A 15,954-nucleotide genomic window follows, 5' to 3' on the forward strand; every position below is an offset into this window, starting at 1 on the left:
CTTTAATGACTGAACCCTCCTTTCTAAATCATTTCAAACTGATAGGGATGGTCTTTTCTCTGTCAATATTTTTCTTGTCCAGTGGGTGGCATGTTTTCATCAAAGCTGATGGCCATAGAGAGATGTGAAAAAAAAAAAAAAAACATTACTCAAGACATTTTATTCTTGGATTTTCACAGGATTGATTTGACCCTTAAGGATCTTACTGTAGCAGACATGACTTGTAGCCAGTGTATGCCATTTTCTTTTCTTTTCTTTTCTTTTTTTCAAAAGATGGTTGGTTCTAGACATTAAATTTCATACCCTAAATTTTGTTTTTTAATAGGAATTGTAATGTTGCAATGTTAAACAAAATGTCTCCACAGTTAGAAAAGCATATGGAAACTATATAGATACATGGATAGCTATGCCTTTAAATGCATAAAATGTATTTATGGGTGCCATTTTTCCAAAATGGAAGAAGAAATTCAAGGTAAAAATTAGATATTTTGGGACTATCTCTTCTGTAATAGATGAGCCAATTTTCAATTGCTCTGGAATTATTTCTACAAACCCTCCTAAAATAAGTAGACCATGTATTTGGTGACGTAAGCTCTATTTCTGTTTTATTCTTGTCATATCGAGTACAGTATGCACATTCACATCAGGGCTCTTGATTTTTGCACGCATGGACTCCACTAAATGCAACTAAATTTAGAACCACAAATTTATTTTAGATACCTCCCTTGGTTGAAATGTTGTTTCAGACAAACTGCCTAGTTTTTATTACATTACAATAAATACATTATGGCTTAATATTGTGAATGTGGTCCAGCTTCCCAGGTGGCCTATAATTATAAAAGGATATGAAGGGGCTCAACTGTCACTTTTAATGTTATAAAAATATTTAAATATTGTAAAGTCAGATTCCACAGCAAATAACTTTTCTTTATTCACCTCTTATCTGAGTTTCCAAATTTGAAAAATGCATAAATTCATTTAAAAATTATAGGTAGCTATAGTTAAATATCAATCTTAATATTTACATTTTTTTCTTTTTGAAAAAAAGGACATTCTTGCTTGCTTTTTAATGAAAACCATACATTTAACAAGCTTTAAGAACATTATAATGTGGTAGGATTTGGACTGTGCAATTTTCCCATTTGGACTTTGTTTCTCATTCATTTGCTCTAATAATTCTGATCATATGTCTTTCTACTTTTTTTCCTCTTGAGGTAACTTGGTCTAAAGTCGTTTTCTTTTTCACAATGTTATTGAAAGATTTCTTTTTTCCAGTCACTGATATAGAGGAGTTTATTTAACCTGAGTATAATTCTATTGACATTTTAGAGGCTAGCCTATCCATAATGAGAAACTGGAGCATCTTATGTTTGAAAGATGTTACCATCCATTAAAATACATATCTTGCTTTCCACATATATAAACTTTGAGGAATGGGGGCTAATGTCATCTTTTTATTATTTTAAATACTTTTCTTAAATATATGTAGGTCTTTATGTTGCAAAGTCTTTAGTTTCCAAAATCACGTTTTAGTTTCCAAATATTTTTATCTCTTAAAAAATACCCAGAATACCCTCTGCTGTTTTAAAAGTCAGGTTTATTGAAATGTAATTACTATGGAGCAATATTTTCCCTTCTCAATGTACAGTTTTAAGAGTTTTAATAATCCCACACAAACATGTTAACCATAACTATAATAAAGATGTATAGAACAGTTCCAACACTCCTTCAGATTTTCTTATGCCTGGTAGTCAATTCATCCCCACCCCCAGCTTCTGGCAACCTTTGATCTGTTTTATGTCCTTATAATTTTGCCTTATCCTGGGTTTCACATAAATGAAATCATCACAGAGTCTGGCTTTTTTTCACTTAGCAACATGCATTTCAGGTTCGTCTACATTGTTGCATGTGTGAGTAGTTTGTTCCTTTTTATTGCCTAGTAGTATTCCATGGTTTGGATCTGCTTCCATTTGAGTATTCATTCACAGCTGAGGGCTATTGAATTGTTTCCAGTTTGTGGCAATTATGAATAAAGTGTGTTTGCATCCCCTTTTTATATGAATATACATTTTTATTTATTTTGGAGACATAGCTAAATATAGATAAGTGACTCAGTGTAGGTTTATATTTGTAGAAAACTATTATTTTTTCTCAAGTAGATATGCCATTTTCCATTCCCACCAGCAATATATATGAGTTCTAGTTGTTCAACATTCTTGATCATACTAGCTATTGTCAGTATGTTAAAAAAATCTAGACATTCTAATAAATGTATACATGTTCTTATGGTTTTTAATTTGAATTTCTTAGTGACTTACGATGTTGATTATCTTTTCATATTTGTTACCCATATATCTTCCCTGATTATATGCCTGGTCAAATACTTCATCTAATTTTTAATTTTTAATTTGAATTTAATTAATTTATCTTGTTATTGACTTTTGAGGGCACTTTATATATTATGGATATGGGGCAATTATCAGCTATATGGTTTGCAAACATTTTCTCTCAGTCAGCTTGTCTTTTCATGTTCCTAGTAGTGCCCTAACTAAGAGTTAGGTTCTGTATCTCTCTTTAAAAAAAAAAAACAAATAACGACTTTAGTCTATCCTCTCTTAGTTTCTATACCTTCATATTAACAAATTTACTCTGATTTCTAATGAACAAATTATAATATAATTTTTGGAATCGGAAGAGGCTAGAAGGAAACAAACTCTAGAGATAGTATACTTCTGTATAACATTTGCTTGAATAATATGGCAATGAGGTATTATTTTGGCTGTAAGTAGCAGAAAATCCAACTTCAGTGGCTTAAACAAATAAGACTATTTTTCTTCATTACAGTAAGTTGAGAGATAGGCAGCTGCTTTCGGGGATTCAGGAGCTCCATGTGATCAGAGCTGATGTCTATGTGTTCCCTTGGCCTTTCTCTTGCAGTGAAAGGTTGCTGCTACAGTTGATAATATCCACACTCGGAACAGGAAATAGAGGAGGGAAAAGGACAGGACTTGTAGCAAGACAGCAACACTTTCCCAGGAGCCTCTCATCCACTTCTTGTTGAATTCTCACTGGACAGAACTGGGTCAGGTGGCCAGGCATTGCTGGGAGGAAGGAGCTGAAAATGGGGGTTGGTTAAGGTGAGCCTACCCAGTGTCTGCCTAACACAGCAGTTTAAAAATAACATCAAAATACAAAAGTAAGTAAAACTATGTGCAAAAGCAGAAGACAGAACAGTCAGAATCTAGCTTTGAACTCAGTTGTTTCCACACCACTGGCCAAGCAACCAAATTCTAAAGGCATCATTCTATCCAAATCTTAAGCATGCATATAGTAGTAGTAATAGAAATATAACAGCTGTTACAGTAAAAGTATAAGAATAATGAGTTATGGCTCATGAAGCCAATACTTAATCTTCTTTGGCTGACTTTTGAAGATAGGGTTTTACATATTTGAGAAATAGAATGTATAGAGAGTAGGTCCTTTAAAGTCACAGAGAAAAGGGACTAAGGACAGGAAATTCATGATACAGATTTGTCATCTTTTTCCTGCCTCTCTGTAGCAATCATGGTTTTCAAGAACAAGAAGAATGGTTCAAGGTAAGTTTATATTGTGATATTATCTATAGTCTGTGATAAATGAAAGCCCAGGGCAAATATCCTCTTGCCCTAGGATTTTAGCTGTTTGTCTGAACTCTATCTGTTGTAAACTTTGTAAGCAAGAGAAGCTTTTAGTACTTTTGCACTTGTTATTTTCTGAGTGACAAAATTTCCATTCAGAAAAAGTAGTCTATCTGCTCTTAATATAAAGAAAAGTAAAATTTAAATTATTTATTCAAAATATTTTAAAATAGCCTTTCTATAGTGAACATTAATGTAAATCAAAGTTTTAGAACAACCATTTCCCCCCCATATTTTGGCCCAGGTGCCTAACATACTGACTAAATAGCTTCAAAATTAATATTAGCTGAATGAATGAGTGACTAGTCTTTTTGAGCCAACTCACTACATTTCCATTGCCTTTATTGAAATGATCTATATTTGTAAATTTTCCATAGCTTGGAATATTCAAGTTCTAAATATTCATAATGCTATTGGGTTTGTGGGATTTATTCAAGGTTAGAAAATTACTGATGATAAAATGTAAGCTAAAACTCTGTACAAAAATTTTTATAAATTATTTGACTTTCACTAGGAATTAAACCCATTGTACCCAATAGAATGTGTTTAGAAATGCTGTAGCTGAAGTTTGCCCGACATTTGGGGACCCAAAAGGTTCAGAAGACTATAAACCCCAGGCATTGTCCCTTGCAGAAACTTGTACAATCATTTTCTTTTTCCCTTTAGGAAATTTCTCAGGGTATCTAGAGTATCTGGTAAAATACTTCAGCTTTCCCATAACAACCTTCTTCAAAATTTTATACTTTTACAATTGTCCTTGAAAAGTTAGATAGGCAGGGGTAGGTTTTGTCCCTTAGGAAATAAAGGGGTAAGAAATGTTCATACGATGGCACAGCTAATGGAAATAGAATCGATATCTCCAAGCTTTGAGTTGACCCTATACGAGACCATGAGCTTTTTAGCCCACTTTTGAAAACCAACTAATCAGAATCTATTGGACTTTATAGGAAAAAAGACTGGCAATAATAGTGGTCTTACTTCACTTAATCTTAGTATGTTATAGTCATAAAAGAGGATTCAAATGCTATTTTACTTTCACTTGGAGCGACGCATTTGTTGGTTTCAGAATTGTACATTTGTAGCCACCGCTTGTATAATGGTAAACACCATGTAAAACCCAGAAACCTTTATTCTAAATATAAATACTTGTGACATCTGCCCATCGGCACATCTGTTTCAACACATCCTGCCAAAATAGTCGTCATCTGATGTTGTCTCAATATAAGAAAACCTGATGCGGTTAAAAGAGGAAAGATTTTGGAGGCAATTAGATATGAATCTCTGTACCAAACTGGCCACTAACTAGCTGTGCAATTATGAGCATGTTACCATCTCCATGGCTGTTTTCTTGTGTATAAGAATGCCTGAATCAAAGTTGTGAGAATTGAGTGAACTCATAAATATAAAGTGCTTATTAGCATTACGCTTGGCCTATATAGTAAGCCCTCATTAAATACACACCAGAATCATGATAACTGACACCAAAAATTATTCATTGAGCATTTACAAGACCTGTCACTCAGTTCTATACAGGTGTTGTTTTACAGCTCACTAATTATTACACACGAGAAGTGAACATTTGGCTTGATCTGTGAGTTCAGGGTTCCACAATCTCAATAGCACTGACAGTTTGGCAGATAATTCATTATTGTGGAGGGCTACCCTGAGCATTGTAGGATGTTTAGCAGTATCCCAGGCCTCTACATGCCAGTAGCACCATCCCTCTTCTGACTTGTGACAACCCAGAAAGTCTCCAGACATTGCCAAATGTCTTGGATCAGGGGTACAAAATCACCCCTGGTTGAGAACTACAGTCTTTGATCAATTCTTTCTAAAAGTGTTCACAGACTGCTAGTCCTGGGAGAGTCTTCCCCAAAGATTCCAGGGTCAAATACTTCGGGAAATAGTAAATAATACTAGTAGTAGGAGGAGGAGGTAATTTTTATACACTTAGTACATGCTACAAACTGTTCTTAATCTCATTGAATCTTCATAAAAGACCTAGAAGTGAGATAACTGCTTTAATCACATTTTTCAAATGTGAAGATTGAGCTCAAGAGAAATGAAGTAACTAACCAAGATCATACAATTAATAAGTCACCTAGGATTTCTTTCCAAGTCATCTCCAGAGCCTGTGCAATTGTCTATATACAGTAATACTTCTTGCATAGCCCGCTTATAAAATTTACAATTCAAATTGTGGTATTAAGGATAATTATTCTTAATTTGTATTTACTTTATCTCATGCACTTGCAGAATTAGGTTTTGTTTTTGTGCTTCAGTTTTCCTCTTTATATTTCCTTTTTATTGAAGTATATTTGACATGTTAGTTTCAGATGTACAACATAATGATTCAATATTTGTATACATTGTGAAATAATCACCACAGTAAGTCCAGTTAATATCCATCACCATGAACAGTTACAATTTTTTTTTTCTTTATGATGAGGACTTTTGTAATCTACTTTCTTAGCAACTTTCAAATATACAATATAGTATTATTCACTACCATCACCATGCCATCCATTATATCATATGACTTATTTTATAACTGAGGTTTGTACCTTTTTGCCCACCCCCAACTCCCCTCTCTGGCAACCATCAATCTGTGTTATGTATCTATGAACTTGGTTTTGTTTGTTTTGTTTTTTTTTCAGATTTCACATATAAATGAGATCATGTGATATTTATCTTTCTGTCTGACTTATGTTACTGAGCATAATGCCTTCAAGGTCCATCTGTGTTGTTGCACATGGCAATATTTTAGTCTTTTTTGGCTGACTAGTATTCCGTTGTATGTATATACCACATCTTTATCCATTCATTCACTGATGTCCACTTAAGTTGTTTCCATATCTTGACTATTGTATATAATGCTGCAGTGAACATGGGCATGAGTGTATCTTTTTGAATTAGTGTTTTCATTTCCTTTGGATAAATACCCAGAAATGGAATTACTGCATCATATGGTAATTCTATTTTTAATTTTTTGAGGAAACTTTGTATTGTTTTCCATAGTGACTGCACTAATTTACAGTCCCACCAGCCGTGCATGAGGGTTACCTTTTTTCTACATCCTCTCTAACACTTGTTATTGTCTTTTTGGTAATAGCCACCCTAACAGGTGTGAGGTGATATGTCATTGTAATTGTGATTTGCATTTCCCTGTTGATTAGTGATGTTGATCATCTTTGCATGTGCCTTTTGGCCATCTATATGTTTTCTTTGGAAAAATGTCTATTCAGATCCTCTGCCAATTTTTTAATTGGATTGTTTTGTTTTTAGTTTTGCTGTTGAGTTGTATGAGTTCTTCATATATTTTGGATATTAACCTTTTATCAGATATGTGATTTGCAAATATTTTCTCCCAGTCAGTAGGTTGCATTTTCGTATTATTGATGATTTCCTTTGCTGTGCAGAAGCTTTTAGTTTGATGGCATCCCATTTGTTTATTTTTTGTTGCCTTTACTTTTAGATATCAAGATAAGATATCAAGACACTTACCACCTGTGTTTTCTTCGAGGAGTTTTATGGTTTCAGGTCAAACATTCAAGTGTTTAATCCATTTTGAATTAATTTCTATGCCTGGTCTAAAGTAATAGTTTAGTTTTATTCTTTTGCATGTGGCTGTCCAGTTTTCTCAACACCATATTGAAGAGATTTTCCTTTCCCCAATGTGTATTCTTGCCTCCTTTGTCATAAATTAATTTATCATGTATGTATGGATTTACTTTGGGCTCTCTATTCTGGCCCATTGACTTATGTGTCTGTTTTTATGCCAGTACCATATGGTTTTGATTACTATAGCTTTGAAAACAGGGAGTGTGATGCCTCCAACTTTGTTCTCCTTTTTCAGGTTTGTTTTGTCTATTCAGGGTCTTTTGTGGTTCCATATAAATTTTTAAGATCATGTTCTATTTCTGTGAAAATGCCATTGGAATTTTGATAAGGATTGCATTGAATCTGTAGATTGTTCTAGGTGGGTATGGTCATTCTAACAATATTAATTTCTCCAATCCATGAGCATGGAATATCTTCTCATTTAATTGTGTCTTCGCCAATTTCTTTCATCAGTGTCTTACTATTTTTTCAGTGTACAGGTCTTTCACCTCTTTGGTTAATAAAAATAGCTTTTGTTTTAATCAGTTGATGACAACCCCCCAATTATTTGCTAAGTGATTTTTCTTATAAACATCCTTGGATGCAAACAAAATGTCACGTCCCCTGGAAAAGATGACCACAGTCACCTCAGACAAACTTAGTTGGCCAGGAACTGAGGAGGGAGAGATTTACTCTGCTTGGGATAGGCAGAGAATTTTTAACGGGGACAATGATATTTGAATCAAGCCTTTAATGTTTGGGTTAAATTTGGATAAATAGGAGTTTTCCCAGGGATAGGGCATTCCAAACAGAACATAAAGCATGTGTGAAGGCCTGGGCAACTCAGAGGGTGTGATATGTTTGGGGAATGGTCAGGGAGGAGGAAAGGAAGTAGGAAAATATGACTAAAGAGAAGGGTGGGTTCTCCATTATTTTCAATAGCTTGACTTTTCTAAGTATTTGACTTTGCAATCTTCACTGTTAGGGGAGCAGAAAGCCACAAGCACAGTAGCACCATGGTCAGGTAGGTACTTAATGATAACAAAAGTCTATAGTGTTTGGTGGTGGAGAGACCCGATTAAGACACTAATGGCAGGGCTTCGAGCAACAGATAGTGAGCTAGGATGGAGCAAAGGGGTCAGAGTTGAGAGAGTTTATTAACAAGAGAAATAGGCTACAGAAAATCCTTCTCTTAAATAAATGGACTGTAAGGCAAATAAGTAGCGTTTATTTGTGGAAGGGCTATCTCTACAAAACAAAGTGATGTGCTTTCAAGGAAATAACATGGGAACATCTTTAGCAGTTATTTTGGTAACCTGAAGAATTTGTATTAACAGATCTCAGTTCCACAGAATGCTCTCCTGGAGACGTGTTCTCTTCCCTATTCAGATTTCCTATGGAAATTGAACACCCCAGTTATTTAGTGGAGGTGTAAGGATAGGACGTAGGTTCTGAGTAGTCCTTCTACCCTTCTAGCCAAGACCGCTTTGTCCCTTCCCTTCTAAATATGTCACCTGGGAAAGAAGGATCAGCATTAGTGGAGATTCAACCCAAATGTATTTGAGAAATTACCCAATTAAAAAATGTTGTGAAATTAGCCCCAGCCACTCAGTGAATGGTTGTTGAATGGATGAATTAATAAAATTTTGAATTCACTTTAATAACTTTTGACTTAAGCATGTAAAATAAGATTTAATAGAAAGGAAAAAAAATCTTCAACTGAAACTTTCCTATTTCATCTTTTACTGAAATAGCTAGTGGGCCACTCCTGAAAAATACTCCAGCATAATACCAAATGGACTTTTACCTCTGTGCCTTATGCAGTAGATGTGTACAACTTGTTTATTTAAATTTGAAAAATGAGCGTATAATACACCGTATTTAATCTTGTTATTTTTTCAAAATATCTTCTTTAAACTGTCCTTTAAGAGTCATTCTCTATACTTCAGTTTATTTAAAATTATTTTACCACTGATTGTAATTCCGTCCCTGGTAGTTTAGAGGAAAAATGTTTTTCTATTATGTTTCAACAATTTCTATAGTTGTGTCTAAAATCATAATTAGTAATAATATTTGCTGTCTAAGGAGTGCCTGTTAGGGGATGTGTTTTGAAAGTCAAATTAAAAAAAAAAACATAGTAAATAAATACTCTTTACCCATTTTTCAGATGGGTGAAAAAAAAAAGAGCAAAGTGGTGAAGTTATTCAACCGAGACCTCATAGTTTTCCAGCTGTATTATATTATAAGGCTCAAACGTAGGTCCATTAGTCCACGAAACCTGTGTGCTTCCTGTAACATCATTGTGGGTCCAGATTTTACCCCTTTTCTTTCTATTTTATCTAAATGTTAACATGAACCCATAGTTGATATGTTGTTCTGTTACTAATTCTAAGAATCTCTTACTTTGTCTTTTTGCTCCTACATCTCTATAGATACTAATCATGAATGTGTATCAATACCACATTCCAACACACATACTTTCCAACATGCAAGGAAGAGATATTGTTATCCCAGCTTTGTGGAGTATTAATCTAGTAAACTTTTTAAAGTGTTACCTAGATTCAGGAGATAGCTATATACATCATTTTATTCATATTTAAGAGAGAGAACTATAAATAATGGTATTTTTTTTAACCAACAGTGGTTTTTATAAAACCAAATGCAAAATAGTTTTACTACTTGATAAACAGATAACCAAATTAGAGACTTTTATAGGTAATAAAAGTGATTGCTATCTCTTCTCTGTCCCACCCTCCTTTCTCTCCTCACCACAAAAAATTAGGCGGGATTTTTGTTCCAAATCATCAGGATAATTGAGACCTATTTCACTTTGTGATAGGGAACGTCTGTCTTGCAGTGAAAATTTGTTGTCCTGTTCTGCAATGAAAAAACCGATATTCTTAATGTTCTTACACATTCTTTTCTTTTATGTGAACATTTTAGGTGTATCAATATATGCATGAAACGATAACTGTTAATGGCTGTCCCTGAATTCCGTGCCAGGGCCACAGCAAAGGTAAGACTTGAGTAACTTTAAAAATGTACTCAAGCCCAGCGACCTAGTAATTGACTGTGCGCGTGTGTGTTTCAGGTGTTCTCGTGTGTACACTAAGAGAATTTAGACATCAGTGGCAGCCCAGAGTCTAGAACCAGTACTACTTCCCAGGTAAAAATCCTAATGGAAAACTGAACGTGTCTGCTGCTTCTGTAGCTTAAGAAAGGAGAATGATGTCATTAAACTCACTAAATGTTCATTTGGCACAAGCAAATCTACTGCTTCACTGTATGCAATGTTTCTTGGTTTTCTGACACATTCCTCTGATCCAGAAGACCCTGTTCCCTGTTCAATGCAGAAAAGTTTATTTGCACAAGTCTAAAGATTAGATATGAGGAGAACTCAGCTGACACCCACTGATGCAGGATTTTTGTTGTTACCTTTTTAAAAGAATATGGTGTTAACTAAAAGGAAAGCCTGTGACCTGTTGTGGTAGTGACCACATCTGCTCTTGAAAAACTCAAATCCAGAGATTGCAGAGACGCTACGAATGAAACTGTTACAGCAATAGGATCATGAAATTATCTGGAAAATAGGCCATTAGGAAATAATTGCATTAAACTGAAATCACTGATGCAAATCTTATTTTACAAATACAGAAATGTTATTATAGACATATGTATGCTTTTTAAAAGCTTTTCTCTTTCTAATGATGTATAAGAAATAAAAACTGGTGAAAATAATCAGAATTTTCCATTTAATTCTTTTGTGTTACATCCCTTTGTGTTTGGTTTCTCTCCTGATTTTTTTTAGTTTTCATTCTGTAACTGAACATTTTAGATTTGTGAGTTTTGGGGGGGTTTTTTGTCTTTTTTTTTTTTTAACCCAGGCCAAAAAGGGTATTATTATCATTACATCATGCTTTGCTTATACTGAAGTGGAACACACACCGAAAAATGATCCCTACATGGTTTAATTAAGGGGAAAGTGAATTACGTAGTGTTTTACCATTCTCATTTCTTATTCATGTAGAACAGCAGGATAGCAGCATAATGTTGCAATAGCACAATATTTTCTGGTTGTTTCTGGGCTGTCTGCATTGCATCCATGTCAGCCATTAGAATCTATGCATGACAACAAGGTGCATGAGCAAATGCATGTAGCTAAAGACAAGCCATTATTTCCATATCATTCACTACCTTTCACTAAATGCAGACAGTAGCATAATGCTAAATTGATGCGATAATGCTGTGTGTGGAAAAGAATGTACAGTCGTTGGGAATCGATATTTTCAGTGTTGAGTAAATCGCTTTATAGTAGGCATCTAATCAGCTGTGGTGAAGGCAGGTTGCTGGAGGTGGAAAATAAGGGGCAGGCAGAGAATCTTTTCTTAATAGAAACTATCTAAATGCTCTTATTTCCGTGGGGAGGGAGGGGGTGAACACTAATGGTAAGTTGTTTCCTTCAACTTATTTTTAAAATATTAATAGATATCAATTTTACAGTAATGTGTCCATATTAAATGATATTTTGTACACCTAGGTATAAAACTACAGACTGCTCATTTTGCCTACATTGCTGTAGTCATTGAAATCTTAGTGTAAAAATGTAGAAGAAAAAATCTGTGACAGATAAGAGGACCTCTCATAATAATATGGAATATTGATGTGAAATAATTATAATCTGTTTGAATCATTATTTTAGCTTTTTTCTTTTAGGCATTTTCCATTAAAAAAAAGTACTAAATTTGCTAAGCCAGTGGTTTGGTACTAGCAAAATTATAGATGTATACGTGAGTATGTATGCGTAGAAGTGCTCCTCAGTGGATTGCATAAATAGGTATGAACATTAATGTGCAGGCATTGGGATAGACTGTGTGTCATACAGAGAAGTGGGAGCCACAATCTCAGCACTTCATGTGCTCCTGGTCAACATTTATAATATATATATACAGTGATAATGGCATCTGTACTGTATGTTAGGTAATATATGTAATATATGTATATGGAAAGATCCTTATGAGGAAGGGAAATTTTTATCCTGATGGCTAAGTTCTGGAAAGGTAGAAATAGTTGGGCTGCGCTTTACCAAAGAAAGGAACCATGGAGGACATCTAAGTGAGGAAAGGCCCCCCACGCCCCTTTCGAGTTCTTTCTTTCACAGGAGAGTGCTATAAAATAGGAGGAGTGGCCTGATCTTCCCACTGCAAGTCGTATGATTAGCTTCGTTTCCCTCATTTTATTACCAAATGACTATCTTTTCTTTCAGGCCACAGTTGCAGCTTTTGCAGCTAGTGAAGGCCACTCCCACCCCCGGGTAGTCGAACTGCCAAAGACGGATGAAGGCCTTGGTTTTAACGTGATGGGAGGAAAGGAGCAAAATTCCCCCATTTATATCTCTCGCATCATTCCTGGAGGGGTGGCTGAAAGACATGGAGGCCTCAAGAGAGGAGACCAGCTGCTGTCAGTGAACGGAGTGGTATGTTCATAACATAACCAGAGGTTTTTCTCTCTAAGCACATTCTTTTATCTTCCCCCGCTGCCCTCACCAAAGTCAGTGTTGAAATCCTAAAACAAATCTTAATTTTGTGTCCAAATGGCTTCCTAAGCGTTGATGGATATTAAGCCTACAAAAGCAGTAACTTATACTTTTGATCTCTCACTTGGCCTGTTCAGGGATTAAGTGTGACCTAGTGGGAAGATCATCCCAAAATATTATCCCAACTAGTAGAATTTCCCCCATGTAATACTCTAATTGAATTAATGTTTAGAAGAATGTAATTTTAAGTCACTTTTATTCAAACTGACTATAAGCAAATATGTACATTAAAAAAAAACTAAAACTCCTCACTGTATATATTTTTTATTTTCATTAGAGAGGAAGGATAATTTTAATATGTGTTATAATAATAACACACAGGGAAAAGGCTAATGCTCAGATATTTCTTTAAGCCAGATATAGAGCTATAGTATAATAAAAATATATTAGCCTCTCTCCAGAAGAAAGTTTGGTTATATTATCTATTCATCATATATATTTCAGTTTTCACATGAAGTTAAAATAACATTTTAACATACATTTCTTCATAACTTCATATTCTTTGCATGCCATTACCTCCACATACAGTGAGTTGCTAATGAAATGGCTTCGTATGAAATGAATAAGTTTTGCCCATAACTTCTACTTACATCAAAAATAAATCATCTAAAAGCATAAATTTCAGAAGTATAAATAGGAACATATTGAGCTTACTTTAATTTTCATCTAGGATCTTTTTTCTTAGCTTAAGATTTAAAAAAATAAGCTAGATTTGGGCTTTTTGTGGCCATATTAATTTCTACTATGAAGGCAATAGCCAAAATAAATGCATTTGAAATATGATTTTTTGTTGGTAACTATGGAGTAAATCCTTCTGTATTTGTATCTTGCATTTTGTTTGTTTCTTTCTTATCTTTTGCCTGACTGGTGATTTTATAGAACCCAAAATTATTCATTCAACTTTGCTGATCTCTGACGTACATCAAAATCATCAATCCATGAATATTTTATATACCTTCGGCATTCCCATGCTAAAACTATCATTTCATCGATTTTTTTCTGTGCAACAATGCTTTGAGATGAGCTTTAGATAACTATGACTTTTTCAAAGCATATTTCAACTGATAATTTTGTAGTCAGATTTTATAGGAGTGGGCTCTGGAGCAGGCCATGCAATTATGTCACAAAGTAACCTGTGCCTCAGTGTATGAATTTACAGTGTCTCTGAGTATATTGGGTAGATCAAATGAGAGTATAGATTTTAAAACATGAAAAGAGAAAAAAACCTAAAAATATAGTAATAGTAATTGTCATATAAAGCAATGATAAATATGTATGAAATCAGTTTAATACGTAGTTGACTTTAAGCTATCTGTCAGGGGGCTCAAGAGCCTATGTTTATCAACCCAACATTTGCAAGGAACATAGCTGTTGGCATTTCATAATTACTCATCCATTCCTTACAATGACCATGTCACTTTACCTGGGAAGCTGCAGAAGGGTATTGAACAGACATATTAGGCCCTAAATATCATTATGATTATGGATTTAATATCCTCTAAACCTGAATTTCCTAATCTGAGTCCAGGGAGTAGTAGCTAATTTGAAGTGTTCTGATGAAGATTAAAATGAGGCAAAATATTTGTTGACAATTGTCCTGTGATAATTTGATCTTACATACCTTTGATAGGTAAATATGGTTACTGAAGAAGGATGAAGAGGGTTAGCAGTCCTCCTGTGATATTTCTAATGCTAGTTATGTTAAAAGTAAGTCTTAAAGCAAATTCTGCTACACATATAGGCATATTTTAGCAAACATTATTAGCATAGAGGTATTAACAGACTCATAACCCTCTTTCAGAAGTTTGATGACATCCTGGTTCTCTGTCCATTCAGCTGTTGACAGTCAGTACCTTGAAAAAAAGGTTTACTTGAGGCAGATAAAACAGCATTCCAGAGCCAGGACTTTGTTATCTTTATATTCAGCATTAGAAAACCAGAAATTCTACTAAACTGACAGTTGGAAATAAGGTTTAGTGATCAAACTTAGGCCACTAATCCTTTCGTGCAGGCTATGGGGTCTCCTTAAGATTTTTATAACCTGTTCATGCAAAGGTGGGGAATGTCTCCAAAATCTTTAGTTTCCTAAAGATTTAAAACCTTTAATTTTGTCAGTTAAGTTCCATCTGTCATGCTAGTTAATGACTTGCTAATTTTGCCAGTGAGAATCCATTTCTGACATATTGTTGCTAGTAAACAAAGCATTGTTCATTGAAATGGGTATAACAAATGCTTTTGTAATGACCAACCTCTAGAGTGTTGCCTTTCTGATACAATTTTTGCTGGACCACCTAGACTGGTTTAAGCTCCTGAAGTTTAAAATATCAACACCTGTACAGTCAAACGATCCATTGTAAATTACCTATTTTAAAGTATTTAAAAGTAAGTCATATACATTTAACAGTGCCTAATAGTTATGAAGTATTCATCAAAAGTAGCTTTCCTTCTGTAAATGAGAAACTTTATGACCCAGTGGGTTTCCAGTAGTCACAGAAAGTAGTTAATCCAAGGTAAGAATGCTGGGGTTTGACTGCCAAATCCAAGACTCTTTTCAGTATGACTGACTCCAGGGAGATGGCACAGCACTTAATGGAAAAAAAAAAAAAATTACACTGTAATGGAAGGGCCAAAAAGAAAAAAAAATGTTAGCAAATGATCAAATTCACACTTTAAAATAAAGTAACATTTGGGGAAATTAATATGGAAGATTTTCAGAACATGCCATTCTAAAGCACATTTTGGAAGGAAGTGATTTGGAGGGCTGAAACAAACCTTAACTACTTCAGTATAAGTACTCTGGGGAAGATTTCTTACTCTTCTACTTAAAAAATAAAAAAAATTATTGCATGGACCTTTAAACATCTGAAAAGTCACCTGAAAGGATGTCTTAATTATATATGTTTGTTTTTATTCCCTGCCTGTTTTTAGGAAGGATATGTCATGATGCCTGGTAAAAAGTAAAATATGGTAATACAGAATTGTTAACATGGTATATTAGGCAATAAAGTGGGATGTAAAGGGAGAAAATCAATAACTAGAAATCAAGAAGAGATACAGCAGTTGAGCAAGTGATTTTTTTTTTTT

At 34.4% G+C, this 15,954-nt stretch overlaps 1 protein-coding gene across 1 annotated transcript in view; it reads left to right on the forward strand.

The window, feature by feature from the left end:
• The window catches only part of LIN7A (lin-7 homolog A, crumbs cell polarity complex component), a 211,532-nt gene that overhangs the window by 157,266 nt on the left and 38,312 nt on the right, over positions 1-15,954 (forward strand). Inside the window, 3 exon segments of the mRNA XM_032493832.1 lie at positions 10,221-10,262; positions 10,264-10,293; positions 12,541-12,750. Of these exon segments, the coding sequence (XP_032349723.1) occupies positions 10,221-10,262; positions 10,264-10,293; positions 12,541-12,750 (282 nt within the window).

The sequence above is a fragment of the Camelus ferus genome, chromosome 12 (assembly GCF_009834535.1).
Source record: "Camelus ferus isolate YT-003-E chromosome 12, BCGSAC_Cfer_1.0, whole genome shotgun sequence".
Classification (NCBI taxonomy): Eukaryota; Metazoa; Chordata; class Mammalia; order Artiodactyla; family Camelidae; genus Camelus; species Camelus ferus.